Raw genomic sequence first — 15,886 nt, forward strand, 5'->3', positions numbered from 1 at the left:
CAAATGCTTGGTAACAAGCCTTAGAAGATAGTGTCAGTGCTGCTTTTTTCAGTACTGCTTTTTTCAGTACTGCTCTTTTAACTTCAGTGGCTGACAAAGCCCGTTCCCTTTTAGGTGTGTTGTTAGATTGCGCTAAATATTTTTCTCTTTGATATCGGTTGTTCAGTTTTTAATAGAATTGCAGCTGTCTTCTCATTTCTAAATTAATCAGTACAATCTTAAATCACTGCCTAAAGAGGCGTTTCAGTAGCTGAACTCTGCTAACAGGACTATCCGTATGCAGTTTGTCTAGGATTCTGTCAGTCTATGGTTTTTATGTCCTTTACGAATCTTCAGTGTTACTAGATGCCCAGCTAATATATTGGTAAAACATAGCCCTTCATGTGCAAATGGCTAAACCCCACTATTTTACATCTTTTGGGAAATAGTGGTGTGTGCTTTTTATATCCTTCAGGTCTGGACCTGAATGATATTGTTCATTGTCTATGTTCAGTACACTGCATTTGGTACTATGAAGCTAATGAAGGTAATACGCTTACTCTAAATCTTAGTGGCACTGAAAGGGGGTTTTGCTCGGATTGATTTCTCCCTTGATACCAGCACTACATTTGGTGCTCAGTTACACGTCTCGGATTTAGGGAACCTCTAGCCACAAGAGGACACCATGTTCTATGGAATGACCTAGAACTACTACAACAGAGTCATAGAATACTATTCACTTTCTTTCTGTGCAAAATATTGGAGCTCTGAGGAGGGAACTTGACTAGCAGAGAGTAATGTAGAAAAAACTGTGAGAACTATTAATTTTCATGCTTAATTTTCCTGCTTTACTGCAAGGTAAACCAGGGAGATCACATTCAAATGCAAAGCTGCAGAGTTTTCTGACACAGGGAAAATTTGCCTTTGAGGCTGGTGACCTTATTTTCAGTATCAGTTTAAATGTTTGAACTAATGAAAGCACTGAAAAGAATAATTTGATTTATAAATGTTGCTTTGAATTGTCAGGACAGATAATGTGACTGCTGAAGGAAAATATATTAATAATGTTTGCAATGTTCCATGTTCCATGTATTAGGTTTCATATATACTAGTCCCCATGGTGTATATTTTCTACTAACAATCTGTCAGTTCTGGTAGTAAATAATTGTCAAAATCTTTGTAAGTAGTCTTTGCAAGAATAAGTAGTTTTCCATTAGCTTACCAATGTTTGAGTGAAAATCAGAAACATACTTGCTCTTTTTTATATGTATGAGACAGGTCATATGCTCATCATGTATTTTTGTGCTTCATTTTTAAACTGTAGATAATTTTAGTTAAAACTGTGTTTTAACACTTGAACTGTTTGGTTTTGTAATCTTAAAACATGCTCCCCATGTATCAGCCTGTTTTGTGATTTGCTAATTATTTTATATGTAGGTATATATACTAAGACTTGTAATTTCAAATTATGTTTTTCTTGCATGAAATAGATTTTTGCCTTTTAGCCAGCCTTCAGGTGCTTTGGATCTTTTGAATTCGTAAGTCCATTATTGCAGTCTTTGTAACTACTGCTTTCCCGTCAGGATCCTGACATCCAAAGGGCTGGTTGGTGTCTCACTTCTTGAAATGTTGCTTTCAGCATAGTGGTTGAGTAATAATACAGGAGCATTTACTGCACCTATTATTCATTTTTTTGAATATCCTGAAAATCTCAGTTGCTGCTTCTGCATTGGGCAGATCATAATGCTTACGGAATGGATTTTAGTAACTGAGTAAGCATTTAATTAAGTATCCTTGTGCAAGGGTATTGTCCCAGTAAAGGACATATCAAAATAGAGATGGTTCTTCGCTTCCACAGAAGATGTGAATTCAGTGATTGTCTAAGTATGTAGAAATTAAATAAGGTAGCTTTCTGCTGAGTGCTGACTTGACTGCATGATATCCTTTGCTTTCCTTTAAAACACAGATACCCCATATGGAAAGAATACACAGCACTTTTCTGAGATTAGAATAGAGTGACTTTGCCATGACTCCTCAACTGCCTAGGAGGAGCAGCACAGAAATCTTAAATAAGTTTTCTGACTAGAAAAAAATACTGAGAGCAACATCATTTATCACTTTTAGCCTATGCAACTGAAGTGTGTGAGCTTTTACTTTAGTCATAGCTTCTTTCATGCCCAAATGTTCAATAAATAACATTTATTTATTGCCTGTCAGCAACTGAGCTATATTGTTGAATTATTTTAAAAGTTATATTGTGTGATTATTTTAAAAGTTCGTAAATGTGTATCTTGAAAGATAGCTATTTGTATACACACATATACATGTGTACACATATGACAGCATCAAAGATGGCATTTAGGAAGTACATGGAGCTGGCTTCTGGAATGTATCTTGTGATTGTGCAAGTTCTGTTCACCAGGAACTTTCTCCCGTTCATGTCTGTGGAAATCCTGCCTTTGCACTAAGAGGGCATTCCATTTTTTGTTATTTCCTGACAGCATAGCTGCTTTTTTATTACTGTCCAGCCTGTTTGCCTGTTGCTGAAGATAGGGGAGAGTTTAAGATGGTCTGCAGATTGTTAGGTTAAAAGGTATAGAAGGTAAAGATTTTATTGCGAAGAAGCAGGCTTATGCTTATAATGCTTATTGTTTCTTAAAAGTTTATCAAGTGAAGAGTTGTTTAGCTGTATGTGTCTGTGTATATACATGAAGTCGTTTGAAGCCATTCAAATTAGAGTTTGAATGTTAGTGGTTTTGCTCTGAAGTGTTTCATATTATGTTGTTATGTAACCCATTATGTACTTCCTCATGTAAGGGTCGCCATTTTTGGCGATTGGGACTTGCGTATTCAGGGACCCTTTTAAAGCTGCTTTTTAGGCAAATGATGGAGGTACTAAACTTTCCCCTTAGCAAGAGGAGGAGGAGCATGAGAGGAATCAGCTCTTTGAAAGAACTCCTCTCCTCATGCCATCCCCCTTCAGCTCCCTCAGGGGAACCATTTTGGATTAGGGACAGAGATCACCAGACCAGTGCATTTCCATGAAGATTCCAGTTCTGGATCCTCTGCTTCCTCTCTTCGTTTTCTGCTGTCTCTGTGGCATGAAGTACTCATATATCCACAGGTATCTAAGATACAGTTCTGGTGTTTAAGATTTCTTGTTATATTTTGTGCAAGAGTTTTTCTGTGGGAGAGGGAAGGGATCTAGCTGCTACTGAGTTGGGCTGAGGAGGGAGAGTTGGTTTGATAAGATAGCTGTTGGGGGGGGCAGAAAACACACATCTTTGGTAATATTTTTCAGAAAGTGTGATGCTACCTAGTTTTTTTTTGAAGGTTAGTGACCTGTTCAGTAGAGCTCGTTTTACCTCCTCAACACAAGACCTGTGTGTTTGCCATAATCACTCGCATTTACTACACAGTATATGAATTCAGAGTTCAGTGTTTGTTGTCCTGTGCTCACTGCCTTACACTGTGCATTACATAGTTTGTATATACATACAGTAACACAGTGTGTATTTTGCTGTTGTAAAGCAGTGTAACTGTGAGGTACTGTTGACTCAGAGGTAAGGCCTGGCAGAAACAAGGACTGAAACTTCTTCCATCTTTCAAATCTGGAAAAGGACCTGTGTTCATAGGTTTTTCACCTTCGCTACTATTCCAGTATATACCTGTTGTGAAACTGAGTGTTTAGGGATGCTAAAAGAATCATGGTCGGATATTAATAGAAGTGATTTTAATAGAAATCTACATTTTGGGACTACTATTTATAGGGTGGTGAGATGACTGGCTTTAGTCAGTGTAGATTTTCATCCTGGCATCTTATCTTTGTCAGGGAATGATTGACCATCCCAGAAGAACTGATATGGTAAAGGAGTATCTGACCTTCCTGGTATCTGTGTGGCCCCTCCTGCTGTTGGTAGTCGATTAGAGTTAATGGTCAGGGAATGCCCCACCATCCAGTTCCTTGCATTCTTGCAAAGGCTGGGGCCTAACAGGGAATTTTTGGGTAGGCGTGTGGGTCCAGGACAGAGGTGGGGGACGCACCACCACAATATCCTAGACCATCATGCTAATAAAAACACTACCAGTAGTTCTAGACTGACATGGAAAATCATATTGGTGGTTTAAAGGAATTATTTCACGCGTTCCATGCATATATGTCCGTTGTACATTTTATTGCCATGATTGCAAATGGGATTCTAATATCTAATGTACTGGCAGTGTTTGAAATACGTATTTTAATCTTGGAAGTGTAACAATTCCTGTTTTACTAGTACGTAGGCAATAACAGAAGAAATATGGAATACTTGAAAGATGATTCAGAAAGAATCTTAGGTAAGAAAGTTATTTCATTTTAGGCCTGGGTGTATTTGTGTCCTGATTCAGTAAAGTGCTTCAGGTCATCCTAAACTTTTAAGAATGTGTTTGATTTGCATTGAAATCAAAGTAGAGATATGTGTGCTTTTTGTACTTTATGGGCTTTAGTAGCTCATAGGAACTATCCATCAGGTTAGTTTGTCAAACTCATGCTGTCATAGGGAGCTGTGACTTAAAAAACAGAGGAGAAAGCAAAACTTCTAGCTAATACCTTTGGGGCAGTGGGCTAAATAATATTTCTTAGTACTAAGCTTTGATATCCTATGTCTTCAGTAGAATTTTATAAAATTATGTCTCTCTGATGTTTCAGAATTGGAATACATTTATTAAAGGAGAAAAGCTTTGAAAATATAAATCCTTAAGTTACATATTGCAAATTTTAAGGATTACGCTCATTAATGCTGGCTTAATTTGATTTTTGTATGAGGTAATACAGATGCTTAAATTCTGTATTATTCTTGCATTTCAGAGTGAGTAGATTTTAATTTTCAACCCCCTTAGTGGACTTAATTAGTACATTGAGTTATTTTCATATACTATTTTGCCTTGTGGGTTTTTGCAAAAACTGTATCTCATATAAATTTGACAGACATGCTTATGCTATAGTATACATTGTGTTCAAATCAGGAAAGGAACTCAACATTATCTTTATAGCCATACGTGTTAATTCTGTAATGCTGTTTTTACGGCATGCTAAAGCCATAAAAGAAATTGTGTTTCGTTAAGGTCACTATGTTACTTCATAACTGGAAAGTTAAATTCTCAGAGAAAAATGAGCTTTAAATAAGCCATTTAGATTAATGCAATCTGGATTTCAATAGGTAACTTAATTGAAGTACCATACAGATAGAAATAAGAATAATTTCACGCTTGGCATAATTATTCAGATTTCTAGTCACAGCACACCTCTTCCCTGATGCTGCCACCTGAGCGCTAAGGGGGACTACAGAGTATTTCGAATCTGGAATCCAGATCCTTTGGGTTTTCTCCTGGAAAAGACTGCGGTTGGTGTTTTATGTATACAGCACTTGAGCAACAGCATTCAGATCTTTGTTTTCATTTATTTGTCATATCACTAAGCGAATGGAAATAAGCCAGTGGGATATAGATGGCTTTTATATGACAAATACTTTATCGCAAATACTTCTAGTTCTGTGGTATGGAAAGTTTGGGTTACCTGAAATCCAGCATGAAAATGGAAGCTAGCACAGTTCACAGTGCTGTGTTTCATTTCTTGGTGGCTTAATTTAAAGGGTAAGCAGTTTGCCAACTCAGACTTATCCATCTCTTTCAGAATCTCACTGAATTAATGCGTTCATTTGATGCTCAAGTGTAACATTTCATGAAAATTGTGAATTGAGTCTTTGGTTGGTTTTTTTTTTTTCCGAGTTACAAATATTTACTGTTAATTCTGTTGAAGAATGAGGAACACAGACTATGAAGGGTCTACAAAATACATTTTTTCTAGTCAAATGGTGGGTTTTTTGCTGTCTGTTGATCTTATAGCTGAAGAAAAGCAATTTATTCTAACAAATTATTCAAGATGGAGCCCACAGGAATAGTTGAGATGCTGTTGCTGTACATTATGACATTATACGGGGAAAGTAATGTGATTTACATGCTGCTTCGGCAACTGCTAGATAAAAATATTGCAGTTTTATACCAACTCATGCACCATTTGGGTATTCTGGTAGCCTCCTGGTATGAAATGAAAATATAAAAATAATCCTAAACATTTATGTCTTACTGTGGTGGTGATGCTGATTGGTGATTACCAAGGATTCTTCAAGTGCCTCAGCCAATTCAGAGTAGTACAAGACATAGTTTGACTGAGATTTGATGACATGGGGGAAGAATTGATCAAAATGGGATTGTCTGTTTTTTAGATAGAGCCAAGGGACTGCACCTTTTTGTATCTGTTAACGTGTTCGTACTCTGGACTTGCTTAGAGGATGCCATGCAGCAATATTGTATTCTAAGAAAGCACAGACAAGTAGCTAGAATGCAGTGGTATATAAACTACCCTCTTAAAATAAAACGTAAGACTTCAAGGTTTGAATATAAAACATATTTGAGAGGTGTAGACAGAGCTTGCAGCTCTTGTGGTGACCTGAGAAGGCTGCAGAGCTGCTGAGCCACCACTGCCCAGAGAGGCTGTGGCTGCCTTATCCCTGGTCTGGTGAAAGGTGTCCCTGCTCATGTCAGGAGGTTGGAACTGTATGAGCTTTAAGGTCCCTTCCAACCCAAACCATTCCATGATTCTCTGATTTCCTTCCTGAACAGGTAGGCTGTGCTGAGCAGCTCAGCACAGTACTGCCGGAGATACCTCAAGTCTTAAAAAATTAGAAATGCTGATGAAAATGTTACAGTTGTCCACATAAATTTAGTTTTGACTGAGGGCAATGACATAGTTGACCCTTAGTATGTTTGTTTGCTGCTGGATGGTTTTGTAGCAATGTCTTTTTCAGATGACTTTATCTAAAAGCATCTCTTACTTTCTGGTGTCCTTGAAATGAACCCATAGATGGAGATGGAAACACATCCACTATTTTAGTAGAGAAACACAGAGTAGTTACTACAATTATGGAATAAATATCCATTTAAAGAAAGATTTCTTTTCAAAATTGAAAATTCCTTGATTCCTTATTTCTGTCTCATCCTGTTAAATTCCTGTTTGTTCCACTGAACAGTAGATGTACATAAAAAGATGTACACATGTACAGTGGAATGGGAAAGGTGGCAGTTTCGCCTGTTGTACAGCCTTGTTTTGTTGTCTAATGCCAGCCTCATTCTGCCTGACAGAAACCTGCAAATACAAGTAGGATGGGAATTTTAAGCTCATGTACTTTCAGTAATTTTGAGATTATTTTTGTATAACATGGTAGTATATGGTATATCTGGTTTTTGAAACTGTTCCTTCATAAAACTGCTTCATGATGCAGTAGTTACTGAAGGGCAGGTACACTGAAGTCATGTGACCTTTGCAAAGGTGTCAGTAAAAATTGCTACTTGCTATCTTTTTTTAATCACAAAGCAGTGAGAATGACATTGAATGTTTCATTAGCTCCCAGTTCTGCTTCTGATTTCCAGCTTTATTTTGAAGTTACAGGTGCCCTGTAAACAGACAAAACCTGATACAGTAATTTTGCTAAGACTTGTTGACAAAGATTGTGAAAAATATTAGGATCCACTAGAAGAACGTGAGCTTATTTTTGCATTTGCAGGTCCATCTCTGAATAGTGTTATTGGGCACTTTATTGCCCATAGTTATTGGGCACTGGGATGCACTGTGTGCTACCAGAGGCTGATACAGCTCTCATTAAATCCTAAAGCCATATTTCTTTTTATTTTAATTGAGTTGGACTGAGCCCTGAGCTGTTTTGTTGTTTGGTTTTGTTTTTTCCTTTTTTTCCCCAGCACTAACAAGAGGAGGTTAGTGAAAGGATAAATAATGGTTAGAACATCAGCAGCAGTGCATTTTATGTTGATTTCAACAGCACCAAACCCAGAATATGAAAGTTTTATCTGCCCCTAAGTCCTGGCAGGTAACCATGGCAATCATACAATTTCCAACAGCTCATGGAAAATACTTAAAACTTCTAAAGTGAGCTGTCCCATTAATAATGAAGAACATCAGTGTTTTGCCATCTGTTATGTGCTACCAGTGTATATGAAAGACCAGCAGTTGTGTAAAACAATTTCAGCTGCAAGTTGGAATCAGTTTGGCTTATAATGAAAACCTGCAAAACAGCATAATGTAAAATGTGGTGCATCGGACTCTGCATTTTAGTTTATAGCTTAACATAATCTTCTAATAGCTGCTAAGAGTCTAGAAGATTTCCATTATGTATACTCATTTTTAAATATCTGCAATTTGGTATATGCATTTTATTGTGGGCAGATTCTCAGACAAAAAAAAATGTAATAAAATATTTTGGGAGGTATTAATTTCAGATTAAGAAATCTTTTCCCAGATGTGTTTTGCTGCTCCTGCAATCTGAAGCACTTTTACCTCTTAACTGGAATTTTGTGGGCCCTTAATCAAAAGTACATGCTCAGGGACTGTGGTCTAGGAAATAAGTTCATGCAGAAACAGAAGTAGCTTTAGTTACAGAACATATGTCTACAAATGGAAGGTGAATGCTGGTATGTTCAGTCTCAGTTAACAATTTGTGGTTAGAAGCTTCCTCTGCGTAACTTGGTGGTAAACATGGCCAAGATGTGCTACAGATGTATATCAGAGTCTCTGCATGCTTTTTCTGTTACTGAATCCCACTCTATATAGTACCTTTCTTTTAATAGGGGAAGAGAGGTTCTTAATCAGTTAGGAAGGGCAACGGATTATGGTTCTAGGCAGTGTATCCCTGCATGTACTAGTTCCTTTTCTGTGCATGGAATGCTTTCATGAGTGGTTGATCAAGCGGTGCCAGATGTGTGAGGCTTTTTACTGGTCACATTGGAGCTCCTTTTCAAGTACAGTCAGGTAATCTCAGCATCCTTACAAACAGCAGTAGTGGCTGTCCAGAAATCATTCCTCCCACTGAGGACGTGTGCAAAGAATTTATCTTTTGAATTGAAAAGAAATCTCCAATCTTGAAAGCAGATCTCCTGCCTTCTTGGAGTACACTTTTGCCCTCTCTAGTGCCATGGGACCAGGGATTGCGTTTATCATGGATATAGTAGCAGATGTTTTATAAATAATAAGTTTCTTCAAGTTCGCGAATCCATACCTCTACCACTGGAGCCAGTTAGAAGAACTGAAAGGACCAGTTAGCCTTAGCCTTGCCTTTTGGTTTTAAAGTCAGTAAGATTCTAGCCAACTGTTCAAATACCTTCATGGAAAGATTTGTAGAAACAGCATCTAGGGCTCGACTCAGTAAAATGCCTAAAAACACGTGCTCCCAAATTGGTTATGGAAGGATCTAGTATGTTCTATATAAAAATGGAGAAGAACCTAATATATAACAGTCTGGGTTTTGTGTAATAATTTCAGATATTTATAATTCATATCCTGTAAACAGCTCCAGCTCTTGAAAGTATAGGAACCAAATACCTATAATGCTGGTTGTAAGACCAGTTTTGGCGTGTGCTTCTGGGAAAAACAATGTAAAGGTTTTTTTTTTGCAGAAGTATATGTAGTTGTAATTTTAACAAAATTATTTTGTCTCCAAAGTACATTCATATCAATCATACATAAGTCTGCATATTGAATTTTAGTGGAAGATCTTTGCTGGTCCCTGTGTGAATAGAAATGCGAGTACAGATTTGTATTGACAGATACAGTCTCATGTGTCCTAAAAGCATATTTAGTTTTTTTTCACTGATAAAAATACAAATCAAAATCTTTCCTTTTACTTTTTGCTTGTAAATAAAAATGCTGTTTAGGAGTTGGAATATAAAACACTAACTAGATTTCAGTTGTAGATAATTTGGTCTAATGGAAAGAGGGTAGTGGTTACCTTTTCATAACGTGAGACTGAAAAAAACCAAACTGGCCAGCCTTTGAAACAGTTGTGTTTTTCTATTACCAATTATTCTAGTCACTATTTTGTGACAAAACCTCTTCGTTACTGTAACAACTTGTCAGTAACAACAGTGCAGTAAAATAATTCCTCTGAGTAGTCAACCTGCTGCTGCAAAATGCATGTCTAGTGGTAAAGTATAGACCTCCAGCTGAGTCGTTTTGCCCTTAGGTTACATTACCTCTGGTAAGGACAGTGGGCCTCTGTACCTGGTACAGAACCTCATGGTAGATTGCTTAGTGTTAAGATTAAATTTCTGTCAGGCTAAAAGAGCAGTTTTGACTGTTTCCAGGCTGAGTATAATTTCTGAGATTTTCTGTATTTTGCTTATAAAAGTGGCAGAAAAATAGCTATATCATAAGCACCAATTAGATCAGCTTTAAACAGAAAAAATGCATTCCCTAAGCATGTTGCGTCAGTCTTAATTAGAAAACTCTGTGCTGTTATTATCTGTAGTTAATGGGATTCTTTACAATAACTTAGGGGATAGAAAGTACTAACACTGAGCACTTTGCTGCTGTGTTTATAACAAAGTGGTCCTGCCTGTGAAAAGAGATGTATATATTTAAATGCATGTGCAGTACAGGAGTTGTACTAAAAGAATGCAGCTTCTGCTGAAAAGTGTATTTTAACATAATTGAAACAGTTTCACTGCAAATACTGCTGTGGAGGGTTTGTGACCAAAAACCCCTTAAGAACTGAAAAAAGTGCTAATGATTGTGGAAAATGGGGATTTTCTTGAAAAGTGTAAATGGGGGCTTGAAAGCATAATTGGTGGAAAATGATTGAAGTAGAATCAAGGATGTGTAGTGAGGGTAAGGCCAGTTCTTTGGAGTGGCTTACAGCTGAGGCCATGTCTGCACTGGGAACAGCTTGTAGAGCAAAGCAGTGCTCTTCCTGCCTCCATGATACACCATCACATAAGAGGAGGAGAGGATAACTCCAGAACTGAAATGGTCTCATGTGCCAAGCATCACAGCTACTCATGTGGTTAAAGCTTTTGGAACCAAAGCCGTTCCACAAACTTCTTTCTTCCTCTCCAAGCCCTCCTGTGTGCCACACTTTATCTTCTGCCTCACACAGCCGGTGGTAGCAAGTTAGCGTCCCTCCTAATGTGATCACGTGATACTTTAAATCCTTTGAGTAAAAGGTGGGAAGACAAGTTCCTTGAGCTAGTCAAGAATCCAGTAAGAACAAAAGTTTTACTGAGAAGAGGAAAAATAATGAAATTAGTTAATCAGTATTGCAGTACTCTTTTATTTATTAGCATTCTATTTTATTCTAGTATTATGTGTCACCACCTATTAAAATTTCTCTCAACAGCTTGTGTAGACTTCTGTTCCACACATTTGTCCAAACCTTGTCAATGCAGTGGGGCATAGAGCAAGCTGTTGCTCTGTTCCATTTGAGTAGTAACTCAGTTGTGGAGTATGGGGTAGCAGAGTGATGAAGTGCCAACAATGCAGCTTTGGCTTTTAGTAAAGCATCAGTTTCCAAGAGGTTTCAGACTTCATTTTTTCATTTCTCAGTAAATCAGCTAACACTAGAATCACTTCCTACACAATTTGTGTATGTTGCTGAAAAACAATATGACTGCTATAAAAGAAATAGCAAACAATATAAAACATAGTTTTTTTTTTTTATTTTCACACTGATCTTGATTGTGACATGTATTAGTATTAAACTGGAATGTGAAACAGGGCTGAACATCTGTGTCAGTTCATATCTATAAAACAACATAGATTTTGGAATTTTGTGAACTCAGTTAACATCACAAGAACTGCATGAGTTTTTGAAGCCTGTGTGTCTTCAGGAATTATAAATGTTACAGTAATTACATGTTATTAGGTAATTGCATGCAAATAAAAGATTAGCAGAAAAGAATTCCTTAAGTTATAAAAAATGAGGCTGTTTTGAGTATACAGGATTAGTTGCCTGTATTTGCAAATGTACTTTCATATTGGTTGGAGGATTTTTGTTTCTTTGTTTTAATTCTATGAATTTAAATGACTACTTTAAGAAATGTCATTCACAGTCTTTGCTTGTTTTTTTATGTCTCCTAAAAATAATGCTGTTCCCGGTAATTTTCCTAATGAAAGAGAAGAACAGAACAAAAAATCAATAAAGGTTCTAGGAACCCCACAGCAGTCCTGAATTTGAAGGAGCAGCTTTACTTGAAGAATGGATTACACTGTTTTATCTAAGGAAATAAAAATCTTCAGATTTTCATCCTGTCAAATGTGTAGACTTTATATTATAGGTCGTTGTAATTATGATCCCTCCCAGGAAAAGTTTGAAGCTTGCTGTAAGTTACAGGATACATGGCATGAGACTTTTAATTTTCAAGTCCCTCAGCAGAATGTGGAGTTCATAGAATTATTTTATTTATTAGGGCCAGTATAATATAAAATATAGAGTGCTATAGGAATTTAAGATTTTTATGACAGTTGTAATATAATGTTTAAAAATCAAGCTACTATATGAAAACTCAACCACAAAATAATAATTTCTTTATATAATTATGAAAAAGCTGGAAAAATATTAATCCATTCTGGAGTTTTTGTACCCAACATCTGAGAAGTATGAATTACGATGGAATTATGGGAGTAAGTTGATATTTCCTCCTTCAAAGACTGGTAATTCTGGATTGCCAGAGGAATCACATAAATTGTTATGCCACTGCCTCTCTGCCACTGTTATGCACTGCCTTGCTAAGGCTGTAGCATTTTGTGGAGAGCTACTATTAGGAAAAAAATTCCATAGAAGAGACATCCTTCCAAGGAGAGAATTTGGCATCCTGTCAGTGGATGTTTTTGCAAAACAGTTTTTATTAGGTTGCATGATTTTCCTTCATCTCTAAGAAGGACAGTCAAGGTTTTTTTTGCATATTGCCAACATATTTTTATTCGGACTTTTCAGTTGCATTTTAGAAGTGAAAATCACATTCTTCATGCCATTCATATTTCTTTCTATTTTTAGGATGCAAAGTTTGTGGAAGAGCGACGCAAGCAGTTACAAAATTACCTAAGGAATGTAATGAACAAAATTATTCAAACTGTGCCAGAATTCACAGCCAATCCCAAAAAAGAGACTCTTATTCAGCTGATGCCCTTTTTCATGTAAGTATCTGTCAAGTAGTCAAGAAAATATTAAGCTTTTTCACTACAATTTAGAATACATTGCCAGCATCTCCAAAATCTGTAAACCAGTATCATTTTAAATAGAAGGCTCCTGTTCAAATTACAAGTGCTTTTGTTATATTTAAAGTCATATCTAGTAATTGTTGTTGATATGAATGGTGATTTTGAACAAAAGTCACTGTGTAAAGCTTAGAAAAATATCTAAGCTCCTCAAAACCTGCATCCACACATACTCTTCAAACAGGTGATGCTTTTGATTTCTTTTCCCATTTTCAGGTTTATTTTGGTTTTGTTTCTGTGGGGTTTGTATTTTTGTTTTTAAATTTATGTTGGGGCTGAGGGTGGAGCACTAGTAGGGACTTGGTAACCAACTTAAAAGGTCAAATTGTTGAAAGCTATCTAGCTGAATTTTGCAATCTGTTCTGATTTCATTAATGTTAATGTTGAATAAGTCCAGAAATAGTTTAATACAGTCATCTGGTAAAAATCTCAAAACAAACCTGTTGATATATAGTCATACAAGGCATATCATCTGTTCGGATCTTTCAATTTTGCTGCAAACACCATTCTTTACAGTATTTTTAAATAATATTTAGACTTATTTAAGAAATATTAATGAAAATCTTTCTGAAAGAGGTCTCAATTTATTTCTTTCACTGATAATTTTTCATTATAATGGTTTTTCAGTACCAGGCCTGTACAAATTCTGTAGAGGTTGAACACACTCATAGTGAACCATCATATTACATTTGCTGTCCACAAAGCTCTGCACAGGGATTGTGCATCCATGCCTGTGAATCCATGGATCAGTTTGCAGAGTCGAGACTGATTTAAAATTAATATGTTTCAGTAGATATGTGCGTACTTACTATTTGCATGGGCTCAGGCAGAGTTTCAGCTTTCCAAGTTCAAACTTTATTTCAAGCAAGCTATCTTTGTTAGAAAATGTAATAGATAAATGGAAGAATGCCAGGATGTATTTGTTGCATTCATGTTTGTTCAATTTTTCCTGGATTTGAAAAAGCAAAAATCAATTTGATGAGACATCATGATGAGTAAATAGCAAATTGATGTTTGTAGGGACAGACATCTCAAGAGACTTTACCTTTTTCTCCCTACTTTTTTGTAGAATTTGACTAAGGGTTCTAAAACAGGCTGTAAAGATTGAAATGGTTTTAAGTACTTCTAGTTGAGAGGCTCCTGCATGGCTTTTTGTTAAATCATTTAAAGAAGCTGTCCATGTACTTCATTTTGGTATTTAAAGAGGGGGGAGGCGAATGCAAAATGCATTTGCAACTCAATACTCAAATAATTTTTGTTCTCCTTTCCAATGATACTTTATTTTAAGCTGGTTGAGTATAGCAGTGGAAAGTAGTGAACTGGTCAGTGAACTGACAAGTAATTTCTTGTCAATTTCGTGTCGTAACTTGCAGCTTTAACTGCTGTTTAAGGTCCTGTCTTTTCATTGCCTGGACATAATTGATTATCCTGAGTTGTACACAGACGAGAGAATGCAGAATAACATCTGTAAGCCAGCTCAGCTTCAGTCTGCTTATGAAAGAAATGTAATTTCGAGCTTTGTGGGGCACAGAATATTTTAACAAATGATGATGGTTTCAAGTGTACATTGAATTGCTGTAGTAATTGTCATTACATCAACAGTACAAGTGGTCATAGAGGCAGCAACACAACTAATATTAAAATGTGAGAAAAGGAGACGTTTTCCACCATTAGCAATATTTATGTGAAGCTTTGGCCTGAATTAATGGAAAACATACTGATAATAGCAGTTCATTACTGGAACTGTGATGCATTATTTACATGCTTTAACCAGAATTGTGTTGGGTTTGGATTTTAATTTAATTTCAATTATTAGAATTTCACACATTTTTTAAAAATGTCATTAATTCAGCAGCACCGAACAATTCAACAGTGGCCATACTGTGAGATCATAACTATGAGCTAATACAGTACTGATGGACAAGCAATGATCCTGCTTTTCAAGTGTTTTGTTTTGTTTGGTTTTTTCATCTTAATACACTGTTGTCACACTATCTTTCTATTCTACTTTGAGAAATGACATTTCAAGAATAGTTTATTTATAATCTTTTAATCAGTTTATGTTAAAAGCAGGAAGGGAAGACAAATTTCCTCTTATTCCTCAGCCCTAAACTATTAACTTGTTTTCTAAGAGATCATCTTATCTCTTTTATAAGTGTGTAAATAGAATTTAGATCTCATGGTTTTGCTTATTAAAATAAAAGTGCCAGGTGTGAGGACTTGCACAGGAGATGTAAAATCACATTACATAATGGATTCTACCAGTGATGCACAAGTCAGAATAAACACCATTACCCTGTAGGTAAAATGCTGAAAATACACCCAAAAGCCCCTCCAAAACCAAAACACACCTGCCAAAAAAACCACCAAAAACCCACAGAAAAAAACCCCCACCCAACAAAAAAACAAACCCAGCCCTGTTTCTTCTATAAATGTAATGAGCTGAATAAGATACAATTAATATCACTGAAAGAACAAAGTCTTACTGAGAAGGCAGCACATTTCAGTAACCTGTTTTCTCAATAGGGGTACAATTTAGTATGTGAAAAACTGTGGTAGAAAATAAAGCAGTTACCTTGAAGGAAATAAATGTATTCTAGGAGATTTGCTCAAGGAAACTTGCTAACACCATTTGTCAGCAGTTTGTAAATGCCAGTATGATGCACTGATTGATGCTAACCTTTTTTTGGGTATAGCTATACCATAGCTTGCAAAAAGACTATAGTTATTTTTAGTGGGTTTATATTTGCATTTGGCAGTTTCATGATTCGCGACACATCACTTGAAGCAATGGACTATAGTGGATTC

General features: G+C 36.3%; 1 protein-coding gene across 3 annotated transcripts in view; it reads left to right on the forward strand.

Moving 5' to 3' along the window:
• The window catches only part of SNX29 (sorting nexin 29), a 120,865-nt gene that overhangs the window by 72,751 nt on the left and 32,228 nt on the right, over nucleotides 1–15,886 (forward strand). For 2 of the 3 annotated variants that reach the window (XM_061473281.1, XM_061473282.1), the window contains exon 20: nucleotides 12,858–12,997. In XM_061473281.1, the coding sequence (XP_061329265.1) occupies nucleotides 12,858–12,997 (140 nt within the window). Of the gene's footprint in view, nucleotides 1–12,857; nucleotides 13,333–13,371; nucleotides 14,729–15,886 lie in introns of those variants that run through there. The other variant, XR_009746909.1, reaches the window with a different exon arrangement.

This window comes from Pezoporus flaviventris, unplaced genomic scaffold (assembly GCF_033815535.1).
Source record: "Pezoporus flaviventris isolate CSIRO_AGI_PZ_B2104156 unplaced genomic scaffold, CSIRO_AGI_Pfla_v1 ptg000078l, whole genome shotgun sequence".
NCBI classification, from domain to species: domain Eukaryota; kingdom Metazoa; phylum Chordata; class Aves; order Psittaciformes; family Psittacidae; genus Pezoporus; species Pezoporus flaviventris.